The 24,503-nt window shown below is 44.6% G+C and overlaps 1 protein-coding gene across 1 annotated transcript in view; it reads right to left on the reverse strand.

The window, feature by feature from the left end:
- The window catches only part of PLXNC1 (plexin C1), a gene marked incomplete at its 5' end in the record, with an annotated part of 149,276 nt that overhangs the window by 35,899 nt on the left and 88,874 nt on the right, over window positions 1-24,503 (reverse strand). Inside the window, 9 exons of the mRNA XM_012814153.2 lie at window positions 5,285-5,431; window positions 10,034-10,232; window positions 11,298-11,422; window positions 11,665-11,703; window positions 15,462-15,565; window positions 15,872-15,973; window positions 18,656-18,758; window positions 21,234-21,419; window positions 21,586-21,789. Coding sequence (XP_012669607.1) covers window positions 5,285-5,431; window positions 10,034-10,232; window positions 11,298-11,422; window positions 11,665-11,703; window positions 15,462-15,565; window positions 15,872-15,973; window positions 18,656-18,758; window positions 21,234-21,419; window positions 21,586-21,789 — 1,209 coding nt within the window. The remainder of the gene's footprint in view (window positions 1-5,284; window positions 5,432-10,033; window positions 10,233-11,297; window positions 11,423-11,664; window positions 11,704-15,461; window positions 15,566-15,871; window positions 15,974-18,655; window positions 18,759-21,233; window positions 21,420-21,585; window positions 21,790-24,503) is intronic.

Below are 24,503 nucleotides of genomic sequence, written 5' to 3' on the forward strand. Positions count from 1 at the left end.
AATAAAGTCACATTTGAGCCATAAAGGAGAAAATTAAATACTTTTCTATTTAGGTAACTAAATTAGTTTCTAATTCCAAGATTATAGGCATGAGAAGAAAGGGTCTGGAGAGGGAAGTCATTAAAAACCCCCATGAAACGTTAATTTTTCATTTTTCCATGGGCTGGCCATCAACGAGGGAACGACTTACCTAAAATGATCATAACAAACGGTTTCAGTCTGTGATCAGGAAGCTCAGAACACTAGCTATCAAGTTGGTAATGGTTTCAGCATTATTGCAAGTCATAATGGAAATGATTTGTACTATGGTAGAGAGCAAAAGAAAAAAAGAAAGCTGGAGAACTGTTAATTAACTTCACTGTTTCCCCACAAATGCTAGGAGTATTAAAAACAAGATTGCTGAAGTGCAAACATCAGGATTTAATGAACAATGGGATGTAATTGAAGTACCAGAGAATGACTTAATCGGGACCGTGGGTTGTTTAACTATGGGGATAATGGATCTTCTGCAAGGAAGAAGACCCATTGGCTCTCAATGGAACCGAAGGAAGTGAGGAGTGGTAGGGAGAGCACCGTTAAAGAAAGCAGACGCACCAGAAATTCCTACTCGAGACCCCCAGGGCTCTGTTATATATGAAAAGCTTTATTAAACATGATTGTCCCAAAATGGTAACCACTGGGGAAAGAGATAGGCGAGTGTGGGCTGGCATAAATCTTCAATAAATCATAATGGAGGCATTAATATTTCTGCAGGCATGTACCTGTGTTTTTTTTCCCCAAGAATTTCTAATAATCTTAAAGACTTTCTTTACAGATCTGAGACGGGAGGGCAATAATCCGCTTGTCGGATCACTGTTTCCCCGGGTGCCAAGATGCTATCTCTCGGATACAGCAGATTGGCAAACTCATTTTCTGTGTTTAAGAGTTCAAAAAACCATCTCGCGCTGAGCTCTGATTACAAGTCAACCTTCTCTTGCTAATTCAGCGTGCCTGCCATGAGTTATTGGTTTTTTTCCTCATCTTCTCCTGAAAGTGAAGCAAACGTCTGTTCTTTCCTGTGGTACAATTTCCTGGAATTGAGCTCCCCAAGCCTTCACTAGCTTCCCCAAAGTTTTGGGTGATCTGCTCCTGTTCTTGACACGGTGTTAAGCTAAGAGAAGGCCTGAGATTCTCCGTCAACAGAATCAAACTTGTTCAAAATTTTGCAAAGGGGAAATCAAAACAGTAGAGCAATAGGTCTTATTTACCTGAGAGCAAGTAGTGAGAACAAGATGGACTCAGTCAGGCCAGGGCTGAGACTGACACTGCTGGTCAGGCTGGTTTCTGTCCCCTGTGACCTTCACCTCAAGTATCCCCTTCTTGTTGTTTTGTAAATTCAGCTATAATCTACAAGCGTGTTTCTTGAGTAGTTTGGGGCTGTTGATTTAGGAGATTACCTTTTGAATTAGAAATGTTTGGGGTCATGGGTTATGCCAATGATTGCTGTTTAAGATAAGGGTTAACATGGCTTTTGCTTTGAACTTTTACGTATAAAACTGTGGCTTTTGGCTCAGCGCCCATAGCACAGTGGTTACAGCGCTGGCCACATGCACCAAGGCTAGCAGGTTCAAACCCAGCCTGGACCAGCTAACCGACAATGACAACTGCAACCAAAAAATAACTGGGCGTTGTGGTGGACGTCTGTAGTCCCAGCTACTTGGGAGGTTGAGGCAAGAGAATCGCTTAAGCTCAAGAGTTTGAGGTTGCTGTGAGCTGTGACACCACGGCATTCTACTGAGGGCAACATAGTGAGACTCTGTATTAAAAAAAAACAGACAAAAAACTGTGGTTTTGGAAATGGAAAAACAGAACAGTGTGGAGAGGCTACTCTCACTGGTCTCCAGAATTTCTGGCCTTCTGATAAAGTTTGGTGGACCTGTCCCCATCTCTGCACGCTGGCTGACAGTGACAGGTGGCTGGACCCTCTTTGTCTAGTAACACTCTTTCTAGCTATCTCACCCGAATCCCTGGACACATGAGGAAGACCAGAGTCCTGTGTGCGTGCAACCTCTCTCATGCTAACGCCAAGGCAGAGGAGGCTCTGAGCGGGGTGGTCGGCCTCACTGATGAACGCTCGCCTGATAGAGAAGGATGCTTTGAGTAGGGCTCTGGGGGTCTTTGCTTAGATTTGAAGAAAGAGGCATTTTCCTCCCAAGAGGCAAACAACAAAATATTACTTCTCGGAGCCCATTTGTTAGTATAATGATTTCATGTATGAGAAATTGGCAGGATGTCTTTATGTTCTAGAAAACACCCCACACCTCAGGGAGAACACATCCTAATCTTAGAGGTGTGAACCTAACGTTTAGGTTGTGAAATGAGGCGCTGGGCTCCTTCTGAGCACTGAGCTAAACGCGAGCTCCAGGCCGTTTTGTCAAACGTGTCCCTGCCATGGCACCCGGGCTCTGCCATTTCAAGTTGCTCCTGTGGCTGCTCTTGATTTTTTTTTCGACTTTCCTGGAAAGAATCACCCACTCCCTTTCCCCCCGACATACACACAGAGTCGGGTCGTTCACTGCACCTAAGTTTTCCATCACAGAAACCACTTCGGGCAAATTTGGGAAGCCAGACTAGAAACCACTGGCTGTACATGCCAGTCAGGGTGGGGGGTGAAGGGAAGAAGAGGGAGGAGGGAGGAAAGAAGGCAGAACATTAGAAATATGGTGGTTCAGTCTGGGGAACTTGCCGGAAAGGAAACGAAAAAGCTTAAATTTTTCACATTGACTTTCTGTTAACATTTTGTCCCCTAAGCGTGGACCCAAAGCTGCACCTTCTCGGTAACTTCTACTATAATCACCTCCTACAAAAGGGGGAGAGGGGGGACAGACCCCACGCAAGACATCAGAAATCATTTTTTTAAGGCCAGCGGCTCATCCCGTTCCTAGTCTCAAATCTCAGATGTATGCGGATTTTCTCGAATCATCATTTTCCATTACCCTTTTCCCCAGGGGCCATAAAGAAAAAAAAAAAAAATTTCGAGAGTTGACATGAATTTCTTCAACATCAAGTAACATTTTGATGATGAGTTGAGTGTTAACAAATCAGAAACACATGGTCTTAATTGACTGTGAAATAAATAATGTTTCAAAATGAAAGGGAGAAAAAGTGTTCAGATGTAAAGCATTAAAAAGGGTTCAAAGCTCCGAAGTTGCCTCAGGCATCCCCCTCCTCTTCCCCAGCCCTAATTCAATCCCTTCCCTCTCTTTCCAGTTTGGGTTCCATGTTTTCACAAAACCAAAAGCCTGCTGGATCCCCCACCCCGACCTGTATGGTCAATACAGGGATGTGCAAATATTTTTCTCTGGAGGGTTGTAGAGCTTCTGAAATGTTTAAAAGTAAACGCATGGCCGCAGCCTCTTCCCCGCCCCCGGTCAGGAGACAGGTCAAACCCAGGGTCAGTGGCAGGAGAGTCAACAGGCCCTGGTGCCAAGTTTATCTTTTATTCTCCAAAATACCCAGGGGTGTTCTCCATGTTGCATGCACAGCCAAATTATCTGGAGAGTTTAAAAAAAAAACAGTAGAACCTCGATAAGTTGACCACCCAAGGGACTATAACAAACTGGTCGACATACGGAGGTGTGGTCCACATAAGGAATGAGGCCAACTGTACTGATGTGTACCTGTGGTGTGTGGGCGGTCTGTGAAAATTAGGCCAACTTAAGGAGGTGATCAATGTAGGGAGATGGTCAACTATGGAGGTTCTGCGCTCTATCACGCCTGAGCTCTATCCCCAGAGATTCTGACTCACCCCTGAGAGGGGCAGGCACCAGGGTCATCATCTCCATTTTTACATGAGGTTTAGAAATCTGCTCAGTGTCACACAGCTCACCAGTGGCAGAGGCAAGATTCAAACCTGCCTGGCTCCAGCGCCCACGTTCTTAACCACTATGCCAACTAGCATTAAGTAGCATTAGTAGTTTCAATCAGCATTAGCTGATTAGAAATGTGAATTCTCAGGCCATACCCCAGACCTAGTGAATCAGAAACTCTGTAGGCACTGCCTAACAGTTGCTGTTTAGCAAGCTTTCTAGGTGATTCTGATGCTTGTTACAGTTAGAGAACTACTGTGCCCCACTCCACTGCCTCTCAGGCGCATCAACAGAAGTCAGAACACGGAGAAACGTTCAGCTCAGCTTCCTGCCTCGGGGACGGCAGTTGAGCGTGGTGCCAGCTCATCTGGCAGTGACTGAGAACCTGAAACAGCCGATCTATGGGCTCTTCTCTCACCAGCGGACACAACCATCACACGGTCCACAGAAATGTGGTGCCTTCTCCAATTAGGGAATGAATTCTTCCCGGATGACACTGCAGTCCTTGCCATCCAGAGAAAAGCCACAGGAGACTCGGCTCCCTTAATGAGCAATTCCCAGGCCCCACTTGTAATCTTTTCCTCCTTCTCCTCTAATGAGATTGTGGAGAAGCCCAGAGTCCCCACAAAGCTAAAGACCAAACCAAAACACAGCAATCTCTTCCCAAGTCTCGCTTCACAGAAAAGCATAGAGAACTCTAAGTAATTCTAGAGATACTTTCTGGGCTTGGCTCCCTCTCCAAAACTCCTGAATGTGCCCTAAATTGGTCTCTCTTTAGGAAGGGTAGTAGGTGGGTGGGGTGGGGATGGGTTAAAAGGAAGTTCTCAAGTGGGTGAAACCCTCCACCAGCCAGCCAGTCATCTTGCTGTAGTGATTTACTGTCTTCCTCTAAAAATATCTCTGAGATCACAGTACATTAAGTGCACGACACCAAACATTTGTAACTAATCCATGGAAATAAAGGAAGGGCGTCCTGTTGCACAGGGAACGCGGTGGAATTTGTCTTGTGCTATCGTTCTAAAATAAGACGGCCTCAATTTGGTTGAAATATATCTTCACACATTGTCTTCCCAGAGCCGAGCCATTTGAGAAATTCTGATTGCAATTATAAGTGCTGAATAGGGAGCACTTTGCATTTCCTTTGATGACACTGAAAGCTATAAGCAATCCTGATATTAAAATCTTTGGAAATTGATGAGTACCCCAGGCATCATTACAATATTTTCTCCCCCAATCCAAGTAATTAAAATCTATTATGTGAACACGTGTTAATATTTTATCAACTACTGTTTTTAATTAACTAAGCGTACGGCGCCTCCCACAGTAGGAATGATTTCCTTTCTCTGTAAATGACCTGTCCCCACCTCCACCCCCATCCTCTGGTTTCCAGCCAGACTTGTTTCTGACACTGGCTGGGGACCTGTTGGAAAACATACCACAGTACTGAATTCCGGAACCTGCCACAACAGCCAGTCTTCGTTAAGTGTGTACAGGGCTTTGCAAGTGATGACATCCACGGGACCCTTGTTAATTTTCTGGTTTAGCGTTGTCACCAGCAAATAGAACGGCTCTCCAACAGTCTCCTTGGAAAAGGCACAAACGCGACAGTTAGCTTTCTGTAGAATCCACTGCACTTTCCAAAGAATTGAAGTTTCCGTTTATGGCAGTATGACAGGAGACAGGAGGCAGTGTTTTCTAACAATCAACATGAATCGCCCAAGAAAATACATACTGCTTTGCATGGGATTGGATGCAAAACTTAGAAAACCTCCTCCCCGCCCTAACACGAGCTCATGTCTGCACACACGCACGCATACCCATTCACAGAATTCACAGTTGACAGCAACATGAGCTACACAGTAGTCTTTTATTATTATTATTATTATTATTATTTGAGACAGAGTCTCACTTTGTCACCCTCAGTTGAGTGCCATGGCATCACAGCTCACAGCAACCTCAAACTCTTGACCTCAAGTGATCTTCTTGCTTTAGCCTCCCCAGTAGCTGGGACTACCGGTGCCCACCACAATGCCTGGATATTTTAAAGATGGGGTCTCGCTGTTGCACAGGCTTATCTCAAACTCCTGAATTCAGGCCATCTACCTGCCTCAGCCTCCCAGAGTGCTAGGATTTTTTTTTTTTTTTTTAAAGACATGTTTGTGTGTTTTTAATTTTTATTTTATTTTTTGCAGTTTTTTGGACAGGGCTGGGTTTGAACCCGCCACCTCCAGCATATGGGACTGGCGCCCTACTCCTTTGAGCCACAGGCACCGCCCCAGAGTGCTAGGATTATAGGAGTGAGCCATTGTGCCTGGCCTACTCCATCATTATTTTATATTTAAACTTATACTTGGTAAGCTAATGCCTGGGAACAATTAGTAGATGCAGAGATTGTTTATGTTTCTAATAAGTCACTTTTTTTTAGTAAACCAAAAAAAAAAAAGACATTTTAAAAAATGCACCATTGGTAACAGAGATATATGTAAAGAACATTTTATAACATTTGCCAAAGAGGACAGGTTTTGATGTTCACAGCACCTTGTGGGAAATGCAGCATTCAGTTCACTTTCCAGCCTTATCTCCTCTCTGTAGGGCAAACACACCTTGCAGTGTCCCACCTGGGCACCTTTGTTGGTGCTGGGTCACAGATGAACTCCATGCTTCTTCCCTGAACCACAACAAATTCTACTTCCTCTAAGCCTTTCCCCAAACTGGCAGGTCAATCTTGATGGCTTCTTTCTTCATATTTATGCCATATGCACTTTTTCTTGGAGGGGGGTGGGGCTGCCTCCCCTGCTGTTACTGAAATGCCTCAGATTTGCAGCCACTCTGTGTATGTTCCAAAGGACTGAGCAGCTCAAGTGCAAGCGGTTTGTTCTGTTTCCACTGTATCCTCCCAGGGCATTCTGGCTGGGGTCAGCTGTGGAGTATTTGCTTAGTGATGAACCTTCCCAGATCAATGGAAATTAGGCCGATATGTGGGCAGGGGAAGAACCATAGCCAGGGTATCAAAGTGCCTTAGTGAAACTGAGGAGCCCATAACATGGGTGGGTTTGAAGCATCACTTACAAAGTCAGGTTTGACAGCTAATGGATCAGGAGGACTCTCTGAATCTCTCAACCATTCTCCCTTGAACAGGTAAATTACCTGAGGCCTCTTTTAAATTTTTTGGGATCCCACCTCTACCCTGTTTCTCTCTCTCTATATTATTTGCTAGAAGAATATTTGCCCTCCACGCCCCTTGCTGCCTTCTGCCACCCTCCCACCCCTTTTCCACATGCCTTTCTTGCTTTTCTCTCTCCTACTGATGCATCCTTAAGTCTCTTCCTCAGTGCAAAACAGAGGTAGAATGTTTAGAAATTTCCAAGGTAGGGAAGGCAGTGAGACTAGTGCATGACATTTTATTTTCAGGTGAAACGTCCCTTATTCAGTGGTTCACAGCCCTGTGGCCTTCTTCTCTTCCCCTCCACCCACCTAGTTGATGTCCTGACCACATAAAAAGAGCTCTATTTCTCTACTGTCCTCCAGCATAGATCAGACACAAGGCCTGGAGCCCTTGTATGAGGACCACATGTACCTGCAGAGGCTGGACTTGGGGGGCCAGGTGGGCTTTCCTGGGCTATTGGGAGGGACAGCTCCTGACTCAAACGGCCCTGGCCCGGAATTCTCCAGAACTCTCCAGAGTGCAGCCAGTCTGAGACAAGGGACATCTGTTCCTGCCCTGCTACCCACATTCAAGGTCTATGCTTTGCTAATTGTCATCAGAATCCTCTAGGGCTCTTGTTAAACAATCAGATGCCTGGACCCCACTCCAGACTTATAGAACTGGAATCTTTAAACATGAGGCCCGGGCATCTGTCATCCCAATACCCTTCCCGGGGTGTGTGTGTTGGGTGCTGGCTGCTGACGTGTGATTGGCATAGGGAATCACGCGGCCAGGGGTTACCAGCAAACGTAGGTCAGAGCTTCTGGAGGTATGACTCCCCCAGTGGCTAGACGTAGGCATTTTAACAGAGAAGGGCAGGCTCCATCTTCCCAGCACCCATGGTGGCCAAGAGCTCTCAGAGACTAGCAATGTCCCCTAGTAGCTGTGGGATCTGGGAGACAGTCACATATGTGTGCCCCAGGTCCTCTATATGAAAAATGGTCAGAAAGGTAAATATTGTTAAGGGGATTGAATGAAAAAATGTAAACAAAGCTCTTGGTGTGTATCCAGTATAGTCATAAGTGGCAGTTAATGTACCACCAAGCCTTGACTTCTTGGAAGGGGAAGTTACCTGGGGGGGTCACGAGGCCAGTGCCACTCATTCGATATCTGTAGGGTGGGGCAGGAGGCCGAGGGCCATCAGTGTCTCAGACCCCCTTGGTCACCCCATGGGCTCTCCACACTAGAGGGAATTATCACACTGAAAGCGAAAGCATCAGCTGGCTGGCTCTAAGCCACTTCCTCCCTGTGAGCTGCGCCTCCCCCTCAACCCCAGAAAGCGTGAGACACTCTTGAATCAGCACTGTGAAATCTTGACCCAGAATGCTATGCTCAAGGGGGCCGTTTGGGCTCGGAGCCCAGATTTTCTGAACACCTCATCCCTTAAATGCCCAAAGCAGCGCTTGAGAGTTCAGAGCAAGAATCACAAGGTCCTGGTAGAAAAAGCTGGAAGGAAATTTAAGGCCAATGACCACACCCCTCATTTAGTGGATTGAAAACGGTGCCCCCAATGGAAATCGCAGCTGGCCGGGGCTGAGAGGTTTCAGCACTCAAACCTGCTGAGACTCCCGGTCCAGGGCTCTCTCTAACACCCCAGGGCTTTTCAGCTATAACACGCACAGAATTACTTGGAGGAGCTTGTGAAAATCATGGATTACTAGGGCCACCTCCAGAATGTCTGAGTCAGTGGTCCTGGGGACAGGCAGGAGTTGGCCTTTGAAGACCAAGCCCAGTGACTCGGGAAGCCTGTTTAGAAGCAGTTGTGACTAAAGCAACAACGGTGGGAAGCAAAAAATATTCACCCCAGAAATAACTGGCTCAACACCTCCCCAACGCGTACGATGCTTTATACCAAGTAAACAGAAAAGAAGGCAGATTTCATTAATCTTAATAAATGGGTATTGCCTTGGGAGAGGAAGGGGTTGGTAGGAAATAAAAAAAAAATTGTGTGCGTCTACTTGTAAGATTGCATTAAACATTAAACTAAGCACAGTCTATTTAAAGTGCTGCCTTTGGATCTAAACTTAAGTAGCACTGTTAAAACCTGTGGCATAGCAGTGTATCTTATTCAAATTTTAATTAGATTTCAGAACTAGCTACAAATACACAATTATGCAGTTTTGCTGGAATCTGGATGGCTGGTGAAATTAAGGATCCAAACCTTGTGTACCACGAGCTTCCAAGGGCTGAACGAAGAGTGTGTTCACTGGGACACCCTTATTTCAATATTAATATTTTATAATAGTAATGGCCAACATTCGTGGAGTTCTTCCTCTGTGCTAAGCCAGGGCATACACTTTCTCGTTTGTGCTTCAAAACAGTCCTAAAACATTCCTCTCCTTCTGTAGGTTATAAAACCAAGTCAGTGGGAAAGTCTAGACTTGGACCCAGCAGTGGGATCCCGGGCCGGCTGTCTTAACCATTACAATCTGTGAAAAGTTTGCATTCAAAAAGCTTTGAAAGGTTCAAGGCGATTACAACTACACTCAGGCAGGAACAGCAACAAAGTGAACTGGGAGGCGGGGGACAGGCAGGTCTCTGAGGACTTGTTTTAATGTGGAATGACTGGTAAGAATCGACTGTAATTAGCTGCCAGGGTACTGGGAGGTAACGCTATTTGTAGGATGCTTCAGAGGGCCTGAAAGGGTTTGTTCTCTCCAGTATTTGAAATTGTCCTTCTCAGTACATTTTCTTAAACTGCCGGCTGGGCTCTGGGTGTTAATTGATGTTTAAGGATGAGATGGTGCTTGAGAAGTCTCACCTAAGGACATTCTGAATGGTCACATTTGCAGGGGCGGGTTACAGCCAAAACAATTGTTACTTTCCCCCTCTATCTGCTGTTGGAAAGGACGGAGGCTAGATGTGGGGAAATGCTGACATCATGGAGCAGTCAGGACTCAGCCTGGCAAAGGCATCGCAGCTGCTAAATATAACCGCAGATTGTCTTACCTCTGACACTGCCCAGGGCTGTGACACTTACCCGGAGAAAACCAGAAAGGCAAACGGACATCCAGTTTGTGAGGAGTTTTTCCACCACGGATTCCGTGCGTCTTAGCATGAGTTTAGGCTGCATGTTACTGGACTGTTCCATCAGGTCCCTGGTCAGTACCTCCAGGATGCTGGTCAGGTAGACCAGCTTGGTTTGCAGTGCAATGGTTAAGAAGGAGGCGAACAGACACCTGTTTAAAAAGAGAGCCTGGGTTAACCACCAGCCATGGGCTTGGTGGGACAATGACGGTAGTCTTTTTTTCTCTTTTTTGAGACAGAATCTCACTTTGTTGCCTGCAGTAGACTGCCGTCACAGCAACCTCAAACTCTTGGACTCAAGTGGTCCTCTTGCCTCAGCCTCCCACGCAGTTGGGACTACCACAATGTGTGGCGATTTTTAGAGACGGGGTCTCACTCTTGCTCAGGTTGGTCTCAGGCAACCCACCCTCCTTGGCCTCCCCAAGTGCTAGGATTATAGGCGGGAGCCACCGTGCCCAGCCGATGAGAGTTTCCATGGACACGTGCTGGCAAGGGGTGTGGGGAGCTGTCCTACTGGAAGTTGTTTCATTTCTTTTTTTTCGTAAATGTTTATGTCCTGACCACTTCTGTTCTCAAGCAATAAAGCCACACACCAGCGTTAACTTTGGGATGTCTTCTGTGTTTTTAGTACTTAACCTAGAGTAGTAACAAGAAGTGAGTCTCTTTCCCAAATTTTCAGGGTGTTTTTAAAATTAAAAATAACACTTCTGCTTTTTTTAAAATTAAAATTAAGCATCTATGTGGGTGGGGTTTTTTTTTGGCATTAGAGTTTTTCAGGGGTTTTCTGGGGTGTGTATAGCTTCAAAACAGAATTTGTTTTTGGAGCTGGTCTGGTAGGATGCACCTGTAGTGTTCGTTATCAGGAGGCTGAGGGAGGAGGATCACTTGAGCCCAGGAGTTCAAATCCAGCCTAGAGAACATAGCAAAATCCTGTCTCAAAATTAAAAAAAAAAAAGAAAGACAAGAAAAAGGAAAGGAAGAAAAGAAGAGAAAGAAAGGGAAGGGAGGAAAAAAGGAGGGAGGGAAGAATTTGTGTTGGGGGTGGCATGATCTGAAATGAAGATATCTTGGCTGCCTGAACACCCAAATGACCTGTGGCAAGAATATGCTCTCAAGATAACCAAGTTCAGGTAGTGAGTTAGAAATAAAATAAGGGGTTCAAGTTTTATTTTCCTTTATTTAAAGGCTTTCAAAACATCAAAGAATTGACGTAGTACCTGTCCTTCACCGAAAAGTTCTTCTGCTTTTCAAGAGTATGGATGACGGTAACAAGAAAACTTTTATTACAGATTAGGGCGTCCAGAGCTGTGAGACTTTCATTCTTGTTATTGGCGTCTCTGTTCTAGAAAAGAAAAAAAAAGAAAGAAAGAAAAGAAAAGAAATACAATATAATATAAGTTTAAAGTTGGAAAGTAGATCCACAATGGGTTTTCCAAGACGATGAATTATTTAATATTGAATTCATGATCCCAAAAAACCCACAATAAGAATTCAGAGTAATAATAATGGAGATGATGATGATAATGATAACACAATGAAGGCAGGCAGTCACTGGGCTAGAAATGAAAACTTAGAGAGACTTACATGCATATCTTCAGTGAAGATGTGTGTGAAGCCACCTGACTGAGAGGAAGGAGATACTTTTATTATTCATAACATCCAAAGGAAATGAAGAGTGTATTTTTGTTATAATACCCGAGTCCGTTTTAATAACGCAGAGACACTATTTGCTAATCTGAAGAGCCCCTGGGCTTATGCTCGCTGCACATCCTCTAATACATAACAAATAATTATTCAGCTCTCAAGAAACGCCACCGAATTGTGAAAGCCTCTAAGAAGAATAATTACCATTGCATCAGTCCCATTTTGGGTAGATGAAAGTATCAGCTCACATTTTAAAAGAATTGACTCAAAGGTTGAAGAGGTGCGCCGTGAAGAGTATGCAAATGTCAGACCACTCCTCCAGCAATTTACCTTCTGAGGATAACTATTAGCGTACGTTTTCACAAGGCTTAGCTAAGTAGCATCTCTTGTCTCAATACACACTGTTACTCCAGGAGGAGTAGAGTCGGGTGGTTAGAAGCATGGACTCTGGAGCCACACCACGAGGGTTCCAGTCCTGGTTTTTGCTCATACTGGTTACTTGACTTTGCACAAGTTACTGAACCTTCTGTGTCTGACTTTCCTCATCTATCAAATGGGGACAATAATAGTGAAAATAAATAATTGAATGCATAGGAAGTGTTGTATGTCAGCTATTGTTTTTATTCTTAATTTATGACAGACTATAATGCTACTACCCTACTAGTTTCCTTCCTTCCTTCCCTCTCTTCTTCCCTTCTTTCCTTTCTCCTTTCTTTCTTTCTTCTTTTTTTCCCGAAGCATCTTACTCTGTTGCCCTGGGTAGAGTGCTCTGGTTTCATCATAGTTCCAAGCAACCTCAAACTCCTGGGTTCAGTCTCCTGAGTAGCTGGGACCATAGGCACCTGCACAACACCTGGTTAGTTTTTCTGTTTTTAGTAGAGATGGTGTCTCACTCCTGCTCAGGCTGGTCCTGAACTTCTGAGCTCAAGCAATTCACTCGCTTTGGTCTCTAAGAGTGTTAGGATGACAGGTGTGAGCCACCCGCCTGGTTTCTAAAATTATTTTTATGTATTATGCTAGGTAGCTCCTGAATATAAACTTTAAATTTGAGTTCTTTTAGTGTACCATAAATCTCATTGGAATGGATTCAATTTTTTTTTTTTTTTTTTTTTTTTGTGGGGGCTGGGTTTGACCCCGCCACCTCCAGCATATGGGGCCTGCGCTCTACTCCTTCGAGCCACAGGTGCCACCCAGGAATAGATTCAATTTTAAAAGTATGTTGAGTAATACTTTAAATGAGTCAACAAAATGAAAATATAAACTCAAACATTCAGGTTTTTCATTTTTGGTAATAACTGAAATTTTGAGTTGATTTTATATCGTAGTCACTTTCTTCTGCAATGAAGTTCCCTCCATACTCTCAAATTTGCTGGCCCAAGCAAAAGACCTCAAACTATTTTGGTTATGTTCCAGATCCTAGACTTGCATTTTCCAGTTCTCAACATTTCTCTACTGAACCAACCTCATGGAAATGGATGGTTGAAACAGATTGATTCTGAACTTTAAATAAGGAAACTCTGCCCTGGTTCTCTGTGTTTTAAAGCTCTTTCCTCCTTTCATTCAAATCTCTCTTTTCCAGGAGGTTAGAGCCTCTGCTTACCCTTATTTCTTCTCCCTTCAGAAAAACAAAGAAGAGTCAATATAATAAAAAGCAAGGCTTTTAAAAGCCAGAACCAACAAGCAGAGTAAAGAACCAGGGAACTGGTGATTCCCCTGGCCTCCTCTGCAAACCTACAATTTCCTTTGGGTTTTTTTTGCCTGTTGCTTTCTGGCAGGTGTTGATCACCCAAGTCCCCCCAGCCCCAATTTCCAGGCCTGCATGATTTGGCTCCCAATCAATTAGGGAAAGGCCTAATTATAGGAGGGCTTATCTGCAGCCCGGAATGTATTTCAAGTGGTACTGTCCTATTATAATATGTTTCCCTGTTCTCTCTATCTTAATTATTATAAATTCAATTTTGCCTTCGGGCTTCTCGATAGGGTTCTGACAAATTTATGCTTGTTTTTCTTGGGTTCCCTCCTTTAATGACTTCTCCTGACTTCAATTTTTACGGCTTTCCCAGTTGCCTTTCAAGATTATACATAACCCTGAGTTAAATCAGTTCAGCTCCTCGCAGCTATCTTCTCCTAAAATAATGTAGCATTGTTCCTAGATTTTATTTTATTTTTTTTTTGGAACTTTGAAACACTCCACTTGCAGCAGTTTTCCTTTATATTCATCACTTTATCTCATTCTTGATTACCAAATTTAGAAGATAGAAAAATTTCTTTTTTAGGACACAGATTACTCCATTCAGCACTCAAGGGCAATCATTAACTGTAAAAGCCTACACAGTACTCATGTTGATAGTCAAAATCTCCAGTTATCTTATTGCTATTAAATTCTTAATGGGGATCTCAGAAAGCTGGGAACGAGGGCTCATAATGCAACCTTGCAGAGTCCCCGCACAGTCATCCTGATTCAGGGAACTGAGCCACCCTCCCCAGACAGGGCTCTGCCCTAGACATGGATAAGGTGGCAAACGGCAAATCTGGAAGGATATGTAAAGAAAAAGGCTTCATGAGTATAAAAAAACCTCAAGTCTTATTTATAGGCCTTCTTGATTTACAATACTAAGGCCTGGACCAAAAAATATGGTGGGTGTTTTATGGAGGTTTTCCAACCTCCAGACACAGCATCACGTATCATGATGTCTACTTCTGGAATTATAGAGAAACTGGAAATTGCTTACTGCCCGAGTCTGGGTTTCTGAACTGTCGGCTTCTGGCCAACTGCAGTGGGGAAGCTTCTAGGAGGGTGATACAAACTCTCCTGTGGCTGGAGAGATTTCTGGGGTTGCTTAGAAGTCGAGATTTTAAATATGATAGCCAGTATTGGTGTGTTACAGAGGTTGGGCCTCTCTGGGGCCGACCATTCTGGACCAGAATAAAACAGAGGGAAGAGATGCAATATGGTGGAGCTGGGGTATCGGGACGTGGAGGTGATGATACAGAGAATGGATGTAGCTCAGCAAAGACTCGAGAGGGTAAATGAAGAAGGCTGAGTGAGTGGGTGAGAAAATGGAGGTGTTAGAACGCAGGTGAGACCAGCAAGCCAAAGGGTTAAGTAGACTACTCCTCAGAACCCTAGAACAAATGAATCAATCAGTTCGTGCAGCTATTTCTACTAAATGAGGGTGATACGAGCTGATCAGCTGAAGAAATACTGCCGAAGAGAACGCTATAAACTCTACATTGCTAAAAATGTCTGTTTTCAACTCAAATCCCGTCTCTGTCTACTCTCCTCCCTTTCGGCCAGTAGAACCTTTCATTTCCAGTAGAGAAATAATAGTGAATAATCTAGTAGCTGCGGTGTAAGTCATGCAGATAAATACAACAAATTGGCCAGCTCACAATTTATTGATTTTTAAATAAACTAGCTCACTTCCCAGCTCCACATTCACTTCTAAACCGGGAGTAAAATAAAGCAGGAGTCATCACTCTGAACTTCTGTCCCTCCTAGGTTTTTGTTACTGGACAAGGAGTAATTGCCAGTGGCCCATCACAGCATTATACCCTAATCAATGCAATTAATAATTATCCTCCTCCCTGTTCTGTTCAGGCTTAAGCTATTGTTTTGCACTGAGCATATTAGCCACAGCTGCCTTGGGAGCAAACACCCCTTTTTGACACTAGCAACAAGCACCTTCATTATTATTCAAGACTCAACCTTAGGAATATGATCAATGCTCTTTTACCTCAGGGAAGAAAGTTCTCAGAGCAAAATGTTTGTAGTCAAGGAAGGGAACAGTTCCAAAACTATCAACCACATCCAATTTATCCATCTGCAGCTCAGCAAAGCCTGCAAAACAGAATCCCAAGAGCAATATTTTAACTCAACAAACAATGGATAAGATGTTCTGCTGTTTTGTCTAACACAGAGTATGACCTTGGTTTTCATTAAAGAAGAAACAATAGATAATTACTTGGTTGGCTGCAGAGAAGAGCTGAAATAAAGCACAGGGCCAGGCCCAGGCCCTGCTGTTCAGTTGTCTTCTATTGTATAAACAGTTCTCATTATTGTGGCCATCTCCGTTGAAAGGTTAGAAAAAAATATATAAAACGAAAAAAGACTTGGTTTTTCTACAAATAAAATTTTGGAGCCTACCATCGCGTATCTCTTTCCGGAGCTCACTCTCCAAGAGTTCCAGCTGTTGACTCTGTTTGCGACTTAGCTCCTTAGATTTGTACCTGGTCACCCCCACGGCCGCTAAGAGACAGAGAGTCTATGTCAGTTACAGTAAATAAATAAGACAAACCAACCTTTATTGTTTTGGAGGGGGTTTTGAGATAGAGTCTCACTGTCACCCAGGCTAGAGTGCCATGGTGTCACAGCTCACAGCAACCTCAAACTCCTGAACTCAAGCGATTCTCCTGCCTCAGCCTCCCAAGTACCTGGGTCTCCAGGCACCTGCCACTATGCCCAGCTAATTTTTCTATTTTTTTAGTAGAGACGGGGGTCTCGCTCTTGCTCAGGATGGTCTGGAATTCATGACTTCAATCAATCCACCCCCATGAGCCACCATGGCTATAGTTCTTTAAAAAAAATAAAAAGTAGAAGGAGAGAGAGAGAGAATGTGAATAGAAAATAGCATTTAAGAACTAAATTTTATTAAAAGAAAATTTCCCAGTGAAGGGGTCACTGTAAGGGAAAGGGAAGATGCTAAAAAGCAACAGGAAAAACAACCACACACACACACACACATACACACACACTCATTTTAAAAGTGAAAACTAAATCAAATAACCTTCACTTGTAACCAAAGATCCCAGTTGGCTGAAAAGTAATGAAACAAGCCAAATTCCCTTACAGCTGCAGCCACTTATATTGTTCCATTCTTTTTTAATGTTTCTAAGCATCCCTGGAGAAATAAAGTTGTGTTTCAAATGCAGAAAGGAACTATAAGTTCATGGCTGGCTACATATGCCAAAGTTGCATAGACCAATGTGGGGACCTGATGAATGAGCCACAGGGAACCCCTCACACCCCCAATCCAGGTGGGCCTTTTCCCACCTCATCTTGCTCCTAACTGCACTGCAAAGGCAGTAAACAGACCCATCTGGTCCTTGAGTTTGTGCTCCTGCTCTGCCATTTCCTGAAAGCTGTGTGACCCAGGTTAAGTTCCTTAGCATCTCTGTGCCTGCCTCCCTGTCTGCCTTCTCTGTAAGAGTAGCTCCCTCACTATGATGTCCAGAGGATTATAAAAGTAACTCACAGAAAGCATTAAGGACTTATTCTTTTTTTTTTTTTTTTGAGACAGTCTCACTCTGTGCCCTGAGTAGAGTGCCATGGCATCACAGCTCACAGCAACCTCAAACCCTTTGGCTCCAACGACCCTCTTGCCTCAGCCTCCCAAGTAGCTGGGACTATAGGCACCTGCCACAACAGCCAGCTATTTTTAGAGACGGGGTTTCTCTTTTGCTCAGGCTGGTCTCGAACTCCTGAGCTCAGGCAATCCACCACCTCAGACTCCCAAAGTGCTAGGATTACAGACGTGAGCCACCATGCCCAGCAAGAACTTATTCTTTAAAAAGAATAAGTAACCAACAATCAACTATCATTATTATTCTAGGAAGTTTCTCTTTCTTTAAATAAAAATTACCTGATAAAAGGGCTCTGCAATCAGTAGATGTGAATAATGCTAGAGGAAACAGAATTAAATACGGTTCTTCACTGGACCACTTTACAAAGTCAACAGTCTTAACCATAACATGCATTGTGCATCTCTAAGAAAGGGCAGAGTAGGCAGTGATTCCCAAACTTACTTCATCATGGAACCTCCAAGAGGAACACCACTTGGGACCATTGTTCCTTAGGCTGCACTTTGAGCAACACTGGCTCATGCATGCAAAGCCTTTCACTCATCTCCTGTAGCTCTAGAGACTTGTGTAGTTATCAGCACAGCAGGTGCTCCATGAACGTAAGGAAAATGGAAGCAGGGATGAATGAATGAATGAACGAATGAGTATATAGAAGGAGACATTAGCAAGTGCCCCTGTTAGCCTAAAATGTTAGAAAGACAACATCTATGTTAAATCAAGAAATATGGTGTGCTATTTGTTGGTATCGTTCCTTTTTCAATAAAGGATGAGAGAAAACAGACTTGAAAAGCCGCTCAGAAACAGAGTCACAAGCTAACTGGTTACACAAATGAGTTAAATGGCCTGGGTGGAGACAATAGGGAGGAGTGCAGACTGTGGTAAAACCCCAGGGTGTAGCTGCTCCTCAATACTTGTAAACTGATACTATGGAAACACTGCAATCCAACAATCCAAATCTTTCAAGGTTTTGAGAGTAGTTTTTCAATGTGAATAACTCATTTTTAAATGTTATCAGCTACTTGATAGTTTTTTTAAAATGTGATGTGGGCCAAACAAAACACCAGTGGGCCGGCCTTAGCCAGTGAGCAAACACCATGGGATGGGTGCACAGATGAGCCTGGGAACACTTTCACAGATGACACAGATAACACTTCTAAAGTGCAGTTCTCCCCTGAAAATCAGGGTTGAAAAGGGGTGGGGGGATGAGATGACCAAGGGGACAGGATGAGATGTCCAAGTTCTGGGAATCCAACATCCCAGAAGACTTGGGGGAATGATCTAAATGTCCCCTTCTCATCACAATTCATAGGCATGGGGAAGCAAAGGGGACTATTTCTCTCCATCACCAAGACACTATCTTTGTAATCCAGCCTTTTATTAATGAATCATCCTTTAAAAATGTTTAGAAAGCCCTCAGTGTGTTCCTACTATTCCCGTCCAAAGTTCTGATGTGGGTTTTCACCCATTAATACTTAAGTGAAACAAACAGGCCCTGAAAGCTGAAAGTCTGCCTGTCTGACAAGAAGCCCCAGGGAATAATTTCTCTGACAAAATTAAACAGGGCACTTACCAACAATGACAATCACTAGCAAGACGGGAAGCACAATCAGAAAATACCAAGTGGAAGGAACTGATTCCTGCTCCACGTAGAGCTCCAAGTTTCCCAGCTTGACCTAATGGGACAAAGAATGTCTTAGGTGCAGTTCATTCGGGTACTATACTGATGTACGTAATTTCTTCCTCCATGTGGTTTCAAGATACAAAAGAAGAGGGGAGTTCAAGGCCCATCTCTGGGCAGAATAACTGTGCACCCTTAAGCAAGTCAAGGACAGTCATTGTGCCTTAGTTTCCTGATACGTCAGTTGAGATGCACTGGGCTAGGCCTATATATTCTACACTTTGGCCCTCTTTAAACTGGAATTTTTTTTTTTTTTTTTTTTTTGAGACAGAGTCTCACTCTGTCACCCTGGGCAAAGTGCTGTGGCATCACAGCTCACAGCAACCTCAAACTCTTTGGCTTAAGCCATCCTCTCGCCTCAACTTCCCAAGTAGCTGGGACTACAGGGCTCTGCCACAATGCCTGGCTAGTTTTTCTATTTTTAGTAGAGATGGGAGTTTCTTTCACTCTTGCTTAGGCTGGTCTCAAATTCCTGAACTCAGGCGATCCACCTGCCTTGGCTTCCCAGAGTGCTAGGATTACAGGGGTGAGCCACTACTCCCAGCTTGAACGGGGAATTCTAAATTGCAGAAGTGGAGACAATAAAGAGGTGGTAACCTATGGATAAGAAGCTCCCTACCCTTTATTCCAAGGAAACAATGTGACTTATGTTTTTCTTTTATTTTGAATAAAGCATTTTTTTTTTTGGCAAAAAAACCGGTTTGATAATGTTGACTGGATGATCGCTGAGGACTTTTTCCAGTTTGGGCATTTTTTTTTTTTTTTGGTTATAAAAATTTCATAAAACCTTGTACAGGGAATAGCTCAACATCAAGCCTTATTTTCCCATTGCTGTACATACAAGTGTTAAGATACAGTTCAGTCCTTAGAACCACTCTGCCCCCATGGAGGCATTTGAGCAAAGTGGCTAGAGCAGATTCTGGATCCAGACGGCCTAAGTTCTCCACCCCAGCTTTGCCACCTGCTGTCCTTCCCAGATGTACCATCTTGAGCTGGGCACTCAACCATCTGGTCCTCTCTCTCCTCATCTCAGAGATAGGACATTGACAGAGCCCCTTGGGAGGCTGTCATGAAGATTAAATGCACTGTAGCACCCCAGTGAGTCAGCTCGTGACACCCTGCTCAGAACTTTCCTCTGGCTTCCCAAGCACACAAGCCAAGCTTTACTATGACCCACAAGGTCCTAATAATCTCCTCTCCCCATTAATTCTCTAACCTCCTCCAAATATTCTCGTTTGCTTTTTCTACTCCAGCCATACTGGCCTCCTTGCTACTCCCTAAACACCCCACGCAGGCTCCTACCTTGAGACCTTCACAGCCCCCATTCCCTCTGCCTGGAGTACACTGCCCACGGCTCGCCCACAGGCAGGCCTTTCCTGCCCACCACTGCAAAACCCGCAGCACTGCCTCCCCCGCACACCTCTTCTCTTCCCTGCTCCATTTTTCTCCATCACAACTGCTACCGTCGAACACATTTTAAAACATTTATTTCCTTCACTCTTTTTACCTCCATAGGCAGATGCTTCTTTCTGCTTTTTTCTCTTCTGTGTCCTCATCACAGTGAGTTGTGAAAGGCTCAGAACGCTAGCATTTGCTCTTCTCAACTAACAGGGGAGCTCACTGGTGGGTTTAGTTGTTGGGCTTGATTTTATGTCTAGTATCACCCCCTTTGCCATATAGACGGACAGAGGGAGGCTCAGGGAGGTCTAGTGACCTACATAAGGCCACACAGCGGTGATCTGGTGCCATCCGGACATGAACACCCGTTTGGTTTTGCCTTCTGGTCTGATAGCTTTGTTCCTGTCCCTTATTCAATTATTCACGACCATAGATCATAAAGCATTTTTTAATATGGGCTGTACAGAGCCTCATATGGCATGAACAATAAAAAGGGTGACTTCTAATACGTTTTCCTTCTCAATGGCCTCACGTTTTTATTGTGAGACATAAATATACCAGCGATGGGCCTTCCAAACATGTCTGGGGAAGGATTAATTCCGGAAGTATGACTTCACAGGGAAGGGAGCGGCCCACAACCCAGAAATGAACTGTTCTCCATCAGAGTCTAAGGCTACACTGCGTGTGCCAAAGAGGCCCTCATTTGGGGTTTCTGCTAAGTCATGTCACCTCCGTATTTGAGAAAGGAATGCAGCTCACTCAGCAATGGGTCTAGAGATCTTGTTTGCAGATGCTACATTCTAAATGTATAGCTAGAACAAAAGCTATCAAGACTCATTAGGATTATAGACAATGGTGCGTTGAATGCTTTGACATTCAAACAAGCATATGGCTGGAATGTGCCAGCTATTTTAGAGATATTATGCTTGGGCTCATAGTACCAGCTTTGTTGATCTTCTGTTTAAAGTGAAGATTGGAAGATCCATAAAAGATTCCACTCTGGCCTCTGGTTTAGCCAAGGAATCACCAAAAATCAGGTAAAGGCAGCAGGCAGGACTTCCAGCTGACTTACACGAACTTTCTTTGAAGAAGAGGCGATGGTGCTTGCAGTCGTGATATTGGTAATTTTGCAAAGGATGGTGGTAAGATCTTGGTTTCTAGTGATGTCTTCAAAGCTGCAGTTTAATTGTTCATTTTCCCCGTGGAAGAGAGTAATTTCAATGTCTTTCTTGGAAATGTTGAAGTTATCATTTTCTTTCTGTGAAGAACACGATGAAGATGAAGAAATCAGGGCGGACATGGAAACTCACAAGCAAAGCCATGGAAACTCACAAGCAAAGCCATGGAAACTCACAAGCAAAGCACACCTTTCCAGGCAAAGGGGCAAGGGAACTTCCCACCCACCCCCCAAAAGAGAAACATACTTGAATTTTTACTTCCAATTCTTTGTCCACTTCCGATTCTACACGGTACCCTGTAAACTTGGGGTCCTCAAGATACTGCAAGGATCCACAGTCGAGGTGGGCCTCTTGTACTCTGAGCTTCACAGTGACATTCGTGCGCACTTTGGAGATCTTCAGACTGGGGGCCAAAAACCTGCACTCGGTAGCCATACAGTATTCAGAGACCTGGGAGAGAAGAAAAGAGCATGTTAAGAGCATTTCACTTGTGAAACTCAGGTCTGGTCTCTGTGAGCTATGTGACCTGGGCAACTTCTCATTGCTTCTGTTTTCTCATCTGTAAAATGGGTCAGCAATACGACATACCTCATGACATGAAGTTACATGAAATGAGAGACAGCTCATTGGATTAAACGAGGGATAAATTAAAGGAGGGTTAAATTAAAGGCGAGTATGCACATACAATTACTTAGGATAGTACCAGGCACAGAGTAAGCACTCAGTGTGTGCATGGTAATGTCATCATTAATGCGATCGGTGATGATGACTGCAGTTTCAAAGGTTGTGTAATGGGAAAAGAGATTATGCAGAAGGAAGTAGGCTACAGAAAGGGGAAGTCTTACACCCAAGGGGCTTAGGTGTCCTTGGAGTCGGCCCGTGAGAGTCCTAGGAAACCACGAGAAGGGAAGAGGAGAGCCCCCCCCCTCAACAAGGGCCGGCCCCTGACCTGCTTGCTGCTGGCAGACTCGATCTTTGTTGGGAACCTTCTGTAGGGCTTTAGCAGAAGTCACCAACCGCAAGGGGGAAAAGGCTTTTCAGGCGTAACAGAAAACAGGAGAAAACAACCGTAAAAGGGACAATGTGTCCCCTGTGAAATGAAGAGCATGGAAACCGGAAACAATGCAGGAAAGATGGCCTGATTCACGGGTTTACTTTAAGAAGAAAAAAAATCCAACAAAAACGTACAGTCCCTTTCAAGGGTACGGAGAGGCAGGCAGAGGAATTTGTGGGTTAAGGCAGGCTGGCAAACATTTTGAAGAAGAGCAATTATAACTCGTAAAAAGAAATTCATCAGGTGTGAAGAACTATTCTCCCCCACCATCCCCTGCTCCAGGCACCCGATATTGGAGTTTCTGAAGAGGACAGGAAGACAGGTGGGAAATCTGATACGAACAGCTGAGACTTGGGCAAGCGCAACCTCCCTTCTACCATAACATCTTCCCGAACTGCAGGCCCCAGTCTCCCCCTACTCGTGCCTCTGGTGATGGGAGGAAAACCACTACCCCAGCTGCCTCCACTTCTCTGGCAGCCTTAACTGCGAGCAGGCTGACTTTTGCTGCAGACGCCTTCAAGAAGGATTACTCAAAACAGGATCATCCTGACTTTTTTATAACCTCAGGACTCTCTATTTCAAAACTAGTGACCAAGTACCATGATCTGAGATACTCTTTTTCTCTAATATCTGAGCAGCTTCTCAGATGCCTTCCTTTAATTTCTTGAAATGAAGCTTTTAGGGCTCCTCACAGTGGCTCATGCCTGTAATCCCAGCACTTTAGGAGACTGAGGTGGGTGTGTTGCTTGAGCTCAGGAGTTCAAGACCAGCCTGAGCAAGAGTGAGACCCCCCATCTCTAAAAATTAGCCAGGGGGCAGCACCTGTGGCTCAAAGGAGTAGGGCGCTGGCCCCATATACCAGAGGTGGCAGGTTCAAACCCAGCCCTGGCCAAAAACTGCAAAAAAAAAAAATTAGCTAAGCATTGTGGCGAGTGGCTGTAGTCCTAGCTACTCAAGAGGCTGAGGCTAGAGGATTACTTAAGCTGTGAGCTATGATGGCATAACACTCTTACCCAGGGCAGCAGAGTGAGACTCTGTCTCAAAAAAAAACCAAAAACAAACAAACAGAAAAAAACAAATGAAGCTTTTCCACCAGATTCCATCCTAGGTGCCCTTTCCTTCTTCCTTTGTGCTCTCATTCCCATGGTGTGGCCCCCACTCTCCCTCTAAGGACAAATCCCTTGAGACCTGCGCTGTTAACCACAGCCCAGCGCACCTGCTGTCAGCCTGGAAGGTCAAATACACCTGGACGTTATCACGGGCACCTCTGTAGGCCTTTCTTCAGTTCCTGCCTCTCCCAAAGCACCTGTGTAGCAGCCACTGCCGAAATAATAGCAGAAAGCACCCCTAGACCTATGTCACTCCTGCTCGAAGATTTTCAACAGCTCCCTGCTGCCTGCAGAATTAAGGGTGGAGTTTTCAGTCTGACCTTTATTCGGCCCCATGCTGTAAAAATATTCATTCCATGTGGAAACACATGGTACCTTCTTGGACTCACAGGATTTCTGAGCTGGAAAGGAACCAGAGGACCCAGAGCTTGAGGACACCCTGTACGGTTGCCTTTCAATCCCAGTGTGGACTTGCCATCTTCCCCCATGAAGGCAATGGGACCTTGTGCCTACACCCAGCGAGACATTTTGTCCACAGTAGGTGCTCAATCAATTCTAGTTGATTTGGAAATAGCACGTGGGAGGGAGGGCAAGTTCACGGACAAACGCAGGCCGTGCCTCTGGCCCAAGGGTCAACGTATAAGAATCACTCGACTGCACATGTTTGCAACCTGCCGAAATAATAGCAGAAAGTATCCCAGTATTCCTACAGAGCAGATACTGGCACCGGCTCTGAAATATGCTGGCAGGCAGATAAGTCCATAACAGGAGTGTAAGGATGATGAAGCAGGCAGCCTCCTGAATTTGGGCCTGAGCCCACACTGGGCCCCAGGGGGGATGAGGTCTGCAGCCACCTGAGATCTGCCCCGTGTGGCAGGAAGTGGTTAGGCAGGGCCTCAGAAAGGCCGCTGCCCTCACATCTGTCTTCAAAGAAATGGAGAAAGGGGAAGATGGAATGGGGAAGAGCATTCAGGAAGAAGAGCGCTCAGAGACCCAACTGG

Source organism: Otolemur garnettii, unplaced genomic scaffold (assembly GCF_000181295.1).
Source record: "Otolemur garnettii isolate 467f Iridium unplaced genomic scaffold, OtoGar3 scaffold00007, whole genome shotgun sequence".
NCBI lineage: Eukaryota > Metazoa > Chordata > Mammalia > Primates > Galagidae > Otolemur > Otolemur garnettii.